Below are 14,482 nucleotides of genomic sequence, written 5' to 3' on the forward strand. Positions count from 1 at the left end.
ACTCATAAATTTCAGCTCAAATTTGTGAAATTTAAAGAAAGGAGTTGTATTTGAATGCTTCATTTTCATGTCTTGAAACTTGAAAGTGAATTCTGAACTTCATTTTAAATCACATCCTTTTTAACGTTGTTAGAGCTCCATATTCTTCGCATGCGATCAGCTGTTTGTTCTACCTGCAATCATTTTCCATAAATTACACACAAAATTCTAACAAATACTTTAACATTGATTTTTTCTTAAAAAATACTTAAGCATTGCACAACTAAAGTGATTTGATTTATTGATTAAAATAAAAACTAAAGTGATTAATTTGTCAATTTTATTATACAACTTTAATACGTGGATCTAAAGTTTATATAACATCAACAATTTTACAAAGGGTTGAAATATTAACAGGTTTGTAGGATAGAATTAATAAAAATCAATAAACTCCTAGGATAATTAGCAAATATACAAAGCATTCACTACAAAAACTTGGACTTGGATTTTTATTAAAAAATAAAATAAACATAATTACCTCTTTGGTCCAGTTTGTCTTATAAATAATGACTACAAGGACTAAAATCTGAAGAACACTGCCACACATTGTGCCTCCCCAGAGACCCTAATGCCACAAAGATGTAATTTTTCAAGATAGGAAAATTGATAAGATAGAATGACAAATTTAAATGTAACTATTCTAATTATAATTAAGCAGCCAAATCAGTAACCTATTAAAACTTGTCTCCATGAGCTTAGCTCAGTCGGTAGAGACATCGCAAGATTGAGGATTCGAACTCCAAACACTCCACCTATCCACCTCAAGGGTGGAATTTATAGCCACCAGGCTATCTAACCAAAATAATAAACCTATCTATTTGAGGCAGCCACCATATTATTTATGAACTGTGACAAATAGTGCTAAGTATGGGGAAATGTAAATATTAAAAAGAAAAAAACTAAAGTCTATTATAAAAATAATGTTTTTAAAATGTGGCACGTCTTATCTAATAACCCGATTTTATAAGGATGAATTCAAACTCAGAATAAAAATAGTTTAGGAAATATATATTTTCTAGAGCAATAATAATATTTATACCTTAACTCCTAAATGCTGGTTGAAACCAAGGAAAAGTCCAATAGGGAGTCCAACAATGTAAAAACATGCCAAGTTTATGTAACCAACCATAACTTGCCATCCACATCCAACTACCAAACCTATATGAATGTCCTCACAATTAGAAGTTATAATTAAAATTGAAATAATGGTTCAATAATGTAGCACTCATGATGAGAATGAGATTAAAGTGTAAATCACCTGATATAGTTTGTGAAACACTATTGAGAACCATGGTTATACCAAGAAGATATGCTAATTCACTTGCAGCATGAATCATATCCTCACTCTTGGTAAAGATCATAGGAAAATCTTGTTTACTCAAGAAAATAACAGTCATGAAAATAATTCCAAGGAGAAGAGTCTGAGATATTGTCACCAAGAAAGAGTATTTGGCTGCTCTTGGATGTGACATGCCAAGTGTATTAGAGATTCGAACACTTGCAATGCATCAGATATCAATTAATAATCAGCATTGAAAACATATATATATGGTAAAATATATTATTTTCTAATATTTTTTTTTTTTTGAATAAAAGTAATATGTACATATGCTGGTTTTTTTATTTTTTACTTTTAAATTTGGGAATGATGAATTATTAAGAAATAAAATAACAATAATAATTATTTTACAACTGTTTTTGAAGAAATTTAAAGTGTCTATTAAAATTATAAGACCAAATTCTAATAAGCTGACACTTCATAAACAAATTAAAATGTATATATTGAGATAATATTTCACCAAATTTCAAGTTCCCTCATAGAGTAATGGATTTAGTTAATAGTCACTCACCATAGTGCTGTACTTGTTCCAAGAAGAAGCATGATGTTCCAACCCTGAATATTAAGGCTAAACATGCATATAAATTATAAAGTTAAAATATATGAAGAAAACCAAAAACTTCCAGAACAGTTTAAAAGTAGCATTGCTAAATAAAAGTGTAAGTATGTATGAAAAGGTCGATAATTCTGTCAACTTTTACTACTCATATTAGTCCTTGGCTTTCTAGGGCGTTCTTAAATAGATTTATGACTTTATGAATATTTTAAAAAGGGCGGAGCAGTTTTCAAACAAACCCATATTTTAGGACTGGCCCTCACTCTTTGTACATCTGTTTTGTATGGGGTTTGTTTCTATGGTTAGCTAACGAAATTCCGGTCGTTTTGAAGCCAATTTCATGAATTTTGGAGCAGTATTTAGTTCAGGAGACGCATCTGAAGTTTAGGGTCTGATGTAGAATTTTGGGCCACAGGTTTGAAGCATTGTGGCTGCAAATTCCGTTATTCGGCAAGCTTCGAAGATGTTGTTAACACGTTTCAAACGTCATGTTCAGGTGGGTTCCTTTAAGTAAACTTTCACTTGATAGACTAGTTTCCCCAAATTACCATCTTTGCATGACAACATAGGTTTAAATTAGGATTTTAGGAATTAATCGTTAATTGGATTAATTGACTATTTGATTTAACTCCGTACATGTCTGAAATGTTAGAAGTTCATGGAATCTAATGCAAATACATTATTTACAACCTGTTTTGGGAAGTTTCTGTTTTACAAATTATGCAGGAAATTCGTGTATGAATCAGTTCATAAGAGTATGAATCGGTGCATAGGCCTCCCTGGCTCGAACAAATGCGCGTCTGGAACCTTATGAGTAGGTACATACATTCTGCGAATTTGTGCATAAAGCTCCAGGATGCAGTTTTTATAAAACTGGGACCCTATGAATCGATACATGCCCTACACGAACTAATTCATGCACGAGGAACATAGTTATGCATTGATACATGAGTAGTATGCACCAGTACCTATTTCTGCTAAAATCTTGATTTAAAGACACCGGTGCATGCCTTCTTGAACTGATGCATACTGATACAAATTATATATTTTCAAAGTAATTAGATTCCATGGTTTCATAACTTTCGTACATGTATTAAAATTTGTAGACATAGGAATTGAATCATGATATTCAGGATAGTTAGAATTGCCCCGGGTAGGTCTTCTTTTCTTTGGGTAGGAAAACAATCAGGTTCAGGATTAGATACCAGGATTATGAATTATTTATCAGTATTTATCTAGATGCTTGGTCATTAGTACCAATGTCAGGTTGCTTGGTCACTGAGGCTTAGTAGTCTCATCCCACGCCTTTCAATTTTTTTTAGGTAGACAAGTTAACCGGAGCAAGGACCAGGCAGGAACTGATGATCGAGGCCGAGCTTGGATTATCGGATTAGAAGACTTTCGTCTTCTTCTTTGTTTTTATGTTAATCTGTTAAGTTAGAATTTAATTCTCTTCCGCTGTATTTGTACCGAATTATCACGTTATTCTTGTGATATCTTGTAATTCAATCAATTTATTCTGTAATTTTAATGTACTCAAATTCAATTATTAATATCTCGACTAAATATTCTAGACAATTTAGTTGGGGTGTTACAAATATAGAGACTAATTACTTGATAGTAAGTGGTTAAATATAGAGACCAAGTTGTCAGTTTAACAAAGTCAGATACCTTTTTAAATTATATATTTAAAAAGTTATTTGAGAGTGCCCTACATAGTCATGGACTAATTTGGTGCTGCACTCAAATAATTTTAAAAAGGTATCTAGCGGCAAAGCTCACACATAAAGTGGTGAGAAGTAAAGAATTGCATATTCAAATCTGCGCCCCAACATATTAAATGTTCATGCAACCTTTTACCATTTGAGCTAAAAAGAAAAGAGTACACCACTAAATTTGTCCCAGGCTTTCTAGGGCACTCTCAAATAGATCCCTGAATTTATGAATATTTTAAAAAGTTTATGATTCTGCCAACTTTTACGTATATTAGTCCATCTCAGAGTCTGATAGAGACTAAATTAGCAGTTGACAATTTAACAAAATCAGATACTTTTTAAAAATATTTATAAAGTTATTTGAGAATGCCCTACATAGTCATGGACTAATTTGGTGCTGCACTCAAAATGAAAATTTGGTATATTTGTAGGTATCCATACCAAATTTTTTATAAACCAAAAACTTATTCATCATGATCTTACCAAATTGAATAGGAACCAAGAGCAATGACAGGATTATCAAGGTGACCAGCTAGAAGCATAATGCAAACAGAATACCATTGTTCCAAACAGATCATTACAGATGAACCAAGACTTAGTTTAGTAAATTCCCATAATTCCTTAAATGCCTTCATAGATAACCCATTCCATCCTTCTTTGCACCAACCAATGGCATAAATTACTAATGCAATAGAATATAACCATCCTGAGATATTACTTGCCATGGCTAAGCCAGTCATTCCCCAATGAAATACATTGATGAAGATGTAAAGTAAACCATTTTGTATAAGCAATGCCACCATTGATATGTACATAATAACATTAACTTTGCTTTGTGCTTGAAGAAATTTCTTGATGGGTAAATTGATAGCATAGGAAAACATGTAGGGAATTATTAGTATAGAAAATTTGCCAGCTAGATCAGCTATTTCTTTTTCTTGGCCAAGAAATTTTAAGATTGGAGTTGCATATATATGAATAGGTAAAAGGAGTATGCAAGTGGTGAAGAGTATAATCCATGATCTTTGAAGATAAATACCAGCATTTTGAAATTGTCCTGCACCATAGGCTTGGCCACATAATGTTGCTAGTGCATTTGACATACCAAACTGCAATTTTACATTTGAAATTTAGTTAGTTATATACCTTTTTTATAAACCGATGACACTGGTTAATTTGTTTGAAGACAAGAGAATTTGTTAACTACAAAAATCGAACTCTGGACTTCCTTCATAGACAAATTCATCACATATTATTGATTGTTGGGGAGTCTGGGGAGCACTTGGAGCAACAACGGATCAATACTCCTAGACTACAAGGGTGGAAGACACTACATTTCTATCTAACATCTTAAAACATTACATATATTACACCACCAGGAAAACTTTTGATAACCAAAATTAACAACAAACCAATGCTCTTTTACCACTCGAGAAGGGGACACCGCATCTCAACTTAAAATCTTAAGACATTAGGTAAATAAGTCACTTCTCTTATATATCGAACGTTTTACCTATTGATACCCGATGTGATGAGACTAACTGCTCACTTGAAGCCAACAATCTCACCCACAAGTGTGAATCTCCTGTATTCTATACTTAATTCAAACACTAGGATGCAACTCTCACTCCCACCAAGCCGAATTGGGGCTCTGATACCACTTGTTGGGGTTTCTGGAAGAGTGTCGAGAGCAACAACATTTGCTCCAGAGGCATAAGAGAGGGAGACACCACATTTCCATCTAAAACTTTAAGACATTAAGTATATGAGTCATCTATATTTCATATCCAATATTTTGCCCACACTGTGCACACATAGATTAATCACTCAAAGTAGAGTATAACATAACACGCAGTAAAGATCTCCCTTAAGAGTTTAAATACCGCTGCAATCTCTAAGTTGGTTTCGAACCCAAGACCTCTGATTAAGATAAGAGACTCGTACCATCTGCCTACACATTTACTCTTTCTTGTTAATTTTCATTACATAGTGTTTGGTTGGAGGGATCACAATGAAGGAAATAGAAGGGGATCAAAATTTCTCATGAGACAATTTTAACTCAGTTTCAATATTAATGGCAAGGAAGATAGGTTAGTAATAATAAGGCCAAATATATTTAGAGGTCATTTAAGATTTTTGTTTGCAACAGATTTAAGTTTTGTAGGCAACAAATAGGTCCTTTAAATTTATAATTTATTACATTGTTACCTTTCAAGTTATTCTCCGTTACAAAAACGCTCAAGTAACTTAGTGATGTAGGAGTGAACACTGTATTTTGGCTTCGTGGCTTCCAAATAACAAGAAGCAGCATTCAGTGCCAACTCACTAAGTTAATGGTTATGTCAACGCTTTTGTAATGGGGTTGGAAAGGTAACGGTGCAATAAATTTGAAATTTAAAAACCTATTTATTACTTAAAAATCTTAAAGGACATATTTGTTGCCTAAAACACTTAACAGATCAATCTGTTACAAACGAGAAACTTAAAGAATTTCTAAATGTGTTTGGCCTAATAAGGACAAATGCATTTGGAGGTCTCTAAATGTCCTGACATTTTGAATCATGAAAATTATAGTCTTCCCTCTTCCAACATAAACATAGTACAAAAAGCTTTGGATGAATGTTAGGGATGAGTAAAGGTGTTAAGTTGTTAACTAACCAGCAAGGAGAAATAGATAGAATTGATGACACTTTGATAAACAGAGAAAGTAGAAAGCTCAATGTCTCCAAGATGACCAGCATAGATTGAAGATGAAGAGTTATTTAGATACTGAAACAGTGAACACAAAGCCACTGGAAATGCTATCTTCCATATCTTCACTGTCTCACTCCACAAAACATATTTAATATCCTTCAAATTTTTCACTGCCAAGTAATCACTTTCTGAATTAAAGCTTTTGATCAACAATGGTGTTTCCATATCAAACACAAAAATTTGTTATGAACTTCTAAATCAAACACAAATGTGACATGTAGTATATTGTGTAAGACTTTGTTTTGTTCTTATGCTAATAATAGCTGTCACACCGATAAAATCATAAAAGCAAAGTGGGACTAATAAAGTCTTGTTCTTTAATATACGTTGCATTGCAAATATATAGTAATAAGTTTGATCATGAATGTTAGCCATATATATTGTCTTATTTCTTGAGATGTCCCACATAAATTTATTAATTAATAAATATAACTTGAATATGTGATGTGATAAAAAAAAAATTTATTTAAGTGACACTTCAAAGTGTCTAGTTTTGAACGTGTAACGTGTGCGGAGAATTCTTAGATTGATTGGATAGAGATATCTACTAATTCAATTAACTTATTTTATCAAGTTAGATATTGATCTCCTTCAGCATGTAGTTAGAAGTTTGATTTCTGACTTATGCGTAGTGAGAAAATTCGGTTGGAAGGGGAGAACCCACCTTGTGTGCCCCACAGATTCTGAGACGAAGATTAGTCAACGCTAATAGCGATGAAAACTTTATGCCAATATAATGATAAAAAAATGAATTAACTTATTTTTTAGGTTATAAAAAATAGTTTATATAAATAAATAAATTTTTATGATAATTTTAAGTTCTTGCTAATTAAATTGTTGCAGTTATTAGGTGGGTTACAATTGTACATATCTTTGGTGCATTTTGAAGCTCTAGACTAGAGTGTGTTTGGATGGAGGAATTTTTTAAGGTAAAGTAATGTTTTGAAGGAATTCAAATGATTTGAGGTGAATTCCATTGTTTGGATGATAATTTGAAGAATTTTTAAAATGAAAAAAATTTATGAAGTATTTTGTTCAAGTTAAATTTAGAGAATTTCAAAAGGACACCTAAAACCAAAGAATTTGAAATTCCTTCTTCTCTATAAATTTTTAAAAAATAATAATTGATCGTAAAACCTAAAATTAGCTAAAAAACCTAAAATCAACGATAAACGCTAAATCGGCTGAAAATCCAAAAAATCGGCAGAAAAAACCTAAAATCGGCCAAAAGCCAAAAAATCGACTATAAACCCTAAAATTGGCCGAAAACCCTAAAAATCGGCAGAAAAACCAAAAATCGGCCAAAATTCCAAAAAATGACTATAAACCCAAAAAATCGGCCAAAATCGCAAAATTTGACTTTAAACCCTAAAATCGGCCAATTTTATGATTTTTGGCCGATTTTTGGTTTTCGGCCGATTTTATGGTTTCTAGTCGATTATAGCCGATTTATGGTTTTTGACCGATTTTTTGTTTTTCTGCCGATTTTTTTGGTTTTTCGGCCGATTTAATGGTTGATAATCGATTTTAGGCTTTTTTTGTCGGTTTTATGGTTTTGGGCGATTTTAGGTTTTTCGGCCGATTTTTTCGGTTTTTCGGCCAATTTTTGGGGTTTAGGGTCGATTTTATTAAAATAATTAAAATTAAATGAAAAAAAACCAATTACATTACCCAAACAAAGAATTTTACAATTGATGGAATTTGAACATTTTATCCAAACACTGGAATTTGAAAATCATGGGAATTCAATTGAATCAATTGAATTGCCTAGTATTTAAAATCGATTGAATTTTTAGAATCTCTCATCCAAACACACTCCTAGGTGTGGTGGTTGATAGCACTTCATCTCACTTAGGGACAGATGATGTGGAATTATCTAAATTTAGTGAATGATCTATTTATTATGAGTCGTTGCAAAACTAACCATTGTGAGGTTTACTCATTGTACTCTATCTACTTCGTACTATCTTGACATTCACAATTGTATGATTTGAGCTGACAACATTTGACCGTAATAATTCATTTGGGTTGGTTTGGTGGTATTGACTTGGGACCTGAGAGTGTGTTCTTTCTTAAAGACACAGGTTCGATTCTCTCTAATATCAATTTGGGCAAACTAATTTAGCTTCTTAAAAAAAATATTTGATGGTAATTCGCCGCATATTTTCTTTTAAATGATGAATTCCTACTCTAGTAAATACTTTACAAAAAAAGTAAAGAGATGTAACATTTAAGGTAATCAATAAGTTTTGCTCACCCGTACTTCCGATCACCTAATATGTATAAAGAAAAATATCGCGGACACATAATTTGACATGTGGATAAACAAACATATATACAATTCATATATGATTCGAATTCCAAACATTTTAAATCACATCCGTTTTAAGGTTGTTGTTAGTGCTCCAGATTCCCATAATTCCTTAAATGCCTTCCAAGATAATCCATTCCATCCTTCTTTGCACCAACCAATAGCATAAATCACTAATGCAACAGAAAATATCCATCCTGAGATATTACTTGTCATGGCTAAACCAGTTATACCAAAATCAAATACATTGATGAAGATGTAAAGTAGATCATTTTGTATTAGCAATGCCACCATTGATATGTACATAATAACATTAACTTTGCTTTGTGCTTGAAGAAATTTCTTGAGGGGTAAATTGATAGCATAGGAAAACATGTAGCGAATTATTATAATAGAAAATTTGCCAGTTAGATCAGCTATTTCTTGTTCTTGGCCAAGAAATTTTAAGATTGGAGTTGCATATATATGAATAGGCAAAAGGATTATGCAAGTGGTGAAGAGTATAATCCATGATCTTTGAAGATAAATACCAGCATTTTGAAATTGTCCTGAACCATAAGCTTGGCCACATAGTGTTGCTAGTGCATTTGACCTACCAAACTGCAATTTTACATTTGAAATTTAGTTAGTTATATAGCTTTTTATAAACCAATGACACTGGTTAATTTGTTTGAAGACGAGAGAATTTGTTAACAGCAAAAATCGATCTCTGGAACTCCATCGTAGACCATTTTATCACATTGTACTGAGGGAATTTTCCAGTGCCCAGGGGACCGCCGAGTACCTTGAGAATTGGGCCGCACCCTTAAAGATGGACTCAAGGTGAACATCCAACAGCTAGCGCCGGCTTAGGCCCCATGGATCCACGTGCTTCACTCGCCCGAACCAGACGGAATCCTAGGGAGAACGGGTCTCTCCTAGGACCCAGTTAAAATTTCTGAATAAGAATTCAGTGAGACATAGCGTCGAACACATAGAAGACTGAAATGAAAAAAAGACCTTCAGTTACATCTCCAAAGGAAGAGAAAGCATCTTTGAGAGATTTTTCATCAACTAAACATGATAGACCTCCTACAAAGAGCTTGTTAGAGGAAGGTGATGATAATGGTGAGGAAGAAGAATTGAAGAAACATCATCGAGAGTGAAGAATACATTGGCGCGAGAGTTAAGAACTTCTCACTCTGGCGCCACCGTATTCTTCGCTCTCACTGACTTCTCACTCTCCAGAACAATGAAAGGATTAATAAATAACCAGGATAGGACTGAGAACAATGATATCAAACTCGTTGTTTGTTCCTTTCATTCAATCAAATGATCTGTCGTTAATTTGGATTAATAAATTAAGAAAAGATATTAGAGTGAAATAAATAAGTACCACATCGAGTAACATGAAAAGTGTGTGAGTGTTTATATTTGAGGGATGAGAATATTGAGATACCGGACTTGGTTACGCGAGTCTGTTACCCAAGTGGGGGTATTAAAGCATCGGGAATTATCGATGAACAGTTCAACACTTATAAAGTTAGCAGCAGGGCTTTATAGGGAAGTTTCAAGACACATATGGGTTAAATTTAATTTGCCTGCATTTGTAGGGAAGTTTGAAGTTTCCGATGACACTTGGAGTTAATTAACTGTGTTAATTATACTGGCTTAACAGAGCAGTTCTTGTCTATTACACATGCCTAAGCAACTAAAGTGGTTCTATTCGATAATGATAATTAGACCGTTACTTTTTTCATTTTTGTGCGTTAATTGGGAGGTGGTTTATAACTTATAAGTGTTGGATGATTAATTAAAAAAAAATGTGGTGTAAATGAAGAGTCTAGCTTTCATTACATATATGTTATACATGAGGAATGAATCACATGTTGGATTTTTCTTTTTATTCTAAGTTTTGTTTAGTGTTTTGACCAAACAATAAACCCTAAATTATATATATATATATATATATATATATATAAATTTGAAATTACCTGAGCATCTCTAGCGTAGGCAATGTATAAAATGATATAAGAGATCTTAATGACGTATCCAACGGCGTTTATCGAACTAATTTAAACGCCTTCAGTCAATAGAAAACCGTAATATAACCAAAGCGTACATGAAAATAATGCTACCAAGTACAGTAGCGACTGTAAGCTTTTTGTGCTCCTTCTTCCATATATTCTTATAAATGTCGGTCTGCAATATATATATTTGCAGCAAATTTTATTATTATAATGTTCATATATTAAATGAATTTAATTTATATGCACCGTCAGTGTAAAATTTTTTTACACGTGCGTCCAATAATATACCGACACATCATGTATGATATTTAAAAACACATGACGTGTCATATTCATTAAATGATGCCGCAAAGCATCATTGGATGTATGTGTAAGAAATCTTTATACTGACGGTGCACAACAATTAAACTCTTATTAAATTGATAAATTCAAAATATATTGTAATATAATTTAACATATATATTATAATTATTAAAATTACTTATATTGAGCCAAAAATACTTCGAAAGAAATAAAATTCCTTACACAATGAAAGTAATATGTTACTAATAATTAGTAAAAAAAATAAAAATAACCGGTGAAGAGTAAAGATACAATGTTAAATTTATCAATAAAATGCTTCAGATTTATTAGATTTCTTCAATTAGTTTTTTTCGTTCTTCATCTATAGATGTATTACTTAAACATACTTAAATTTAGTAAGGAATTTTTAAAATTTAGTTATAATAATTATTTAATTTATTTATTTTAACACACGCACGCACGCACACGGGAGTGCACGCACGCACATACACACATTAAGTAAAAAAATAAAATTGGTGTCCCTCAAATTTTGATGCCCTATGTCGTCGCTCTTCTCGAACACCCTTCAGAATCCTCCCGGTGGATGTTAAATGTATTTCTAATTAATTTTGTTTTTTGACGCATTCTATTCATTAATTAATGTCCCAACAAATTGTGAGTTACATATTAGAAATAAAATATAGGGGTGATAGTTTTAAATGCAATGAAAGATGACATATAACACCAACTATAGCTTAGAAAAAAGGAAAATAATATGCAATCAAAGCTAGACTCTTCAATTATTTGTATTCTAAGTTTATCTAAAAATTATTTGTATTCTAAGTTTGTTACAAATTATTAAGATGTTTTTAATTTGTTTTTAATTACAGTGATTAACCCTCATATTGCTTATGGCAATGAACATATCGTGTCTTGGTACTCGGATGGATTTGTACTTCTGTGTCCATTGTCGTTTTTGCAGCACCTCTCAACGTTATGGTAAGTTAATTACCTTTATACTTTACTATTACTATTTTTTTTTTAATTGTTAATTCGTTGCATGATTCATTAATAACATGTGTCTAGGTCCAAGTCATTCGAACTAAGAGTGTAAGATCCATGCCACATGCACTTACAATTTGTCTTATAGTGAGCGTGACGGTATGGTTTTTCTACGCCATTTTGCCAGGAGATATGAACATCAATGTAAGTATAAAATAAATTAAACTAATTGCTTTATATATTAATTATAATACATATATATTGATTAATTTTTTTTTCTCAGCTCCTCAATGTGATCGGAATCGCACTGGGAACTATTCAGGTTCTCTTGTACAACTACTATTCACGGACTGGTAGGAAAACCGACGTTGAGAGAACTGTTGTCCAGGAGGATTTGAGAGGAGGCAGGGAGAATTTAATAGGCAACGTTCCTGTCATTGAGCAGGTGGAGGTAGCGACTGAAAGCTTTTTGTGCTCTTCTTCTATATATTCTAATAAATGTCGATCTGCAATATATATTTGCAGTGATTTTTTTAATCATAATTTTCATATATTAAATTGATAAATTCAAAATATATTGTAATATAATTTAACACACACACACACAACAAAAGTAATATGTTACTAATAATTAGTAAAAAAAAAATACGGTGAAGAGTAAAGATACAATGTTAAATTTATCAATCAAATGCTTCAAATTCATTAGATTAATTCAATTAGTTTTCTTCATTCTTCATCTATAGATATACTGTATTACTTAAACAGACTTAAATTTAGTAAAGATATTTTAAAATTTAGTTATAATAATTATTTAATTTATTTATTTTAACACATGCATGCACGCACGCACACTGGAGCGCACGCACGCACATGTACACACTAAAAAATAAAAGGGTAAATAGGTTTTTTACCTCGTGCAAAGTATGCGAGCTTTGGTTTACCTGTGCAAATTTGTTTTCTTGGATTACCCCCTGTAATGTGAAGATTTCCTTGTTTACCCCCTGATGGAAAATGTTGACTAAGATTCCACAAAAATGATGACGTGACATGGTCAGTCGGGGGGTAAACCAAAACTCACCAACATTACAGGGGGCAAAAGGACAGAATCTTAAGTCAACATTTTCCATGAGGGGGTAAATCATAGAATCTTCACATTACATGGGGGTAATCCAATATTATTATTTATTTTTTTTTTGCAGGGGTAAACCAAAATTCGCCTACTTTGCGTGGGATAAAAATCTATTTAGCCTTAAATATGTTACACCACCAGGAAAACTTTTGATAACCAAAATTAATAACAGGCCAATGCTCTTGTACCAGAGAGGGAAAAACCACATCTCAACTTATAAAATCTTAAGACATTAGGTACATAAGTTACTTCTCTTATATATCGAACATTTTACCTATTCATATCCGATGTGAGAGTAACTGCTCACATATCCTATATACTTAAATCCAAATACTAGGGTGCTACTCTCACCCTCCGACCAAGCCGAACCGGGGCTCTAATACCACTTGTTGGGGAGTCTGGGGAATGTTGGGAGCAATAATAGGTCAGAGTCACAAGAAAGGGAGACGCCACATTTTTTCATCTAAAACTTATATTAAGTATACGAGTCACCTCTCTTTTGTATTATTTTGCCCACAACATGCGCACATAGACTAATCACTCAAAGCATGTATGAAATAACACACAATAAAGATCTCCTTAAGAGTTTTAACCCAAGACCTCTGATTAAGCTATTAGAGGCTCGTACCATCTGCCTACATTTACTCTTTCTTGTTAATTTTCTTTACTTAGTGTTTGGTTGGAGGGATCACAATGAATGAAATAGAAGGGGAGCAAACTTTCCAACATGTACATAGTGCAAAAAGCTTTGAATGAATGAGAGGGATGAGTAAAGGTATTAACTAACCAGCAAGGAGAAATAGATAGAATTGATGACACTTTGATAAACAGAGAAAGTAGAAAGCTCAATGTCTCCAAGATGACGCCAGGATAGATTGAAGATGAAGAGTTATTGAGATACTGAAACAGTGAACACAAAGCCACTGGAAATGCTATATCTTCACTGTCTCACCACACATAACATATTTAATATCCTTCAAATTTTTCACTGCCAAATAATAACTTTCTGAATTAAAGCTTTTGATCAACAATTGTGTTTCCATATCAAACACACAAATTTGATATGGAAACACAAATTTGTTATGAACTTCTGAATCAAACACAAATGTGACATGTAGTAATATATTGTGTAAGACTGTTTTGAATCATAAAGGCAAAGTGGGACTAATAAAGTTTTGTTCTTTATTATACGTTGCATTGCACATATAAGTTTGATCATGAATGTTAGCCATGAATATTGTTGTCAATTATTTCTTGAGATGTCTCACATTAATTATTAATAAATATAACTTGAATATGTAATGTGATAAAAAAGTTTCTTAAGTGACACTTCAAAATGTCTAGTT

General features: G+C 32.4%; 1 protein-coding gene across 1 annotated transcript; it reads right to left on the reverse strand.

Annotated features, from left to right (window-relative positions):
• Positions 1–104: 104 nt before the first annotated feature.
• On the reverse strand, positions 105–6,568 carry LOC123904767 (protein DETOXIFICATION 35-like). The gene is made up of 7 exons (XM_045954390.1): positions 6,308–6,568; positions 4,133–4,758; positions 1,890–1,946; positions 1,298–1,536; positions 1,079–1,197; positions 518–604; positions 105–173 (listed from the first exon to the last, which is right to left on the reverse strand). Exons 1-7 carry the CDS (start codon positions 6,566–6,568, stop codon positions 105–107), a joined length of 1,458 nt encoding a protein of 485 aa, XP_045810346.1.
• Between the last annotated feature and the right edge of the window lie 7,914 nt (positions 6,569–14,482).

The sequence above is a fragment of the Trifolium pratense genome, linkage group LG2 (genome assembly GCF_020283565.1).
Source record: "Trifolium pratense cultivar HEN17-A07 linkage group LG2, ARS_RC_1.1, whole genome shotgun sequence".
Classification (NCBI taxonomy): domain Eukaryota; kingdom Viridiplantae; phylum Streptophyta; class Magnoliopsida; order Fabales; family Fabaceae; genus Trifolium; species Trifolium pratense.

Excerpts from the sequence above, each read along its gene's own strand:
- LOC123904767 (XM_045954390.1), bottom strand. The coding sequence starts at position 6,568 with ATGGAAACACCATTGTTGATCAAAAGCTTTAATTCAGAAAGTGATTAC. Across the intron at positions 1,198-1,297 it reads TGTTTCACAAACTATATCAG|GTTTGGTAGTTGGATGTGGA; the intron begins GTGATTTACACT and ends ACATTCATATAG. Across the intron at positions 605-1,078 it reads ACCAGCATTTAGGAGTTAAG|GGTCTCTGGGGAGGCACAAT; the intron begins GTATAAATATTA and ends TTGTGGCATTAG.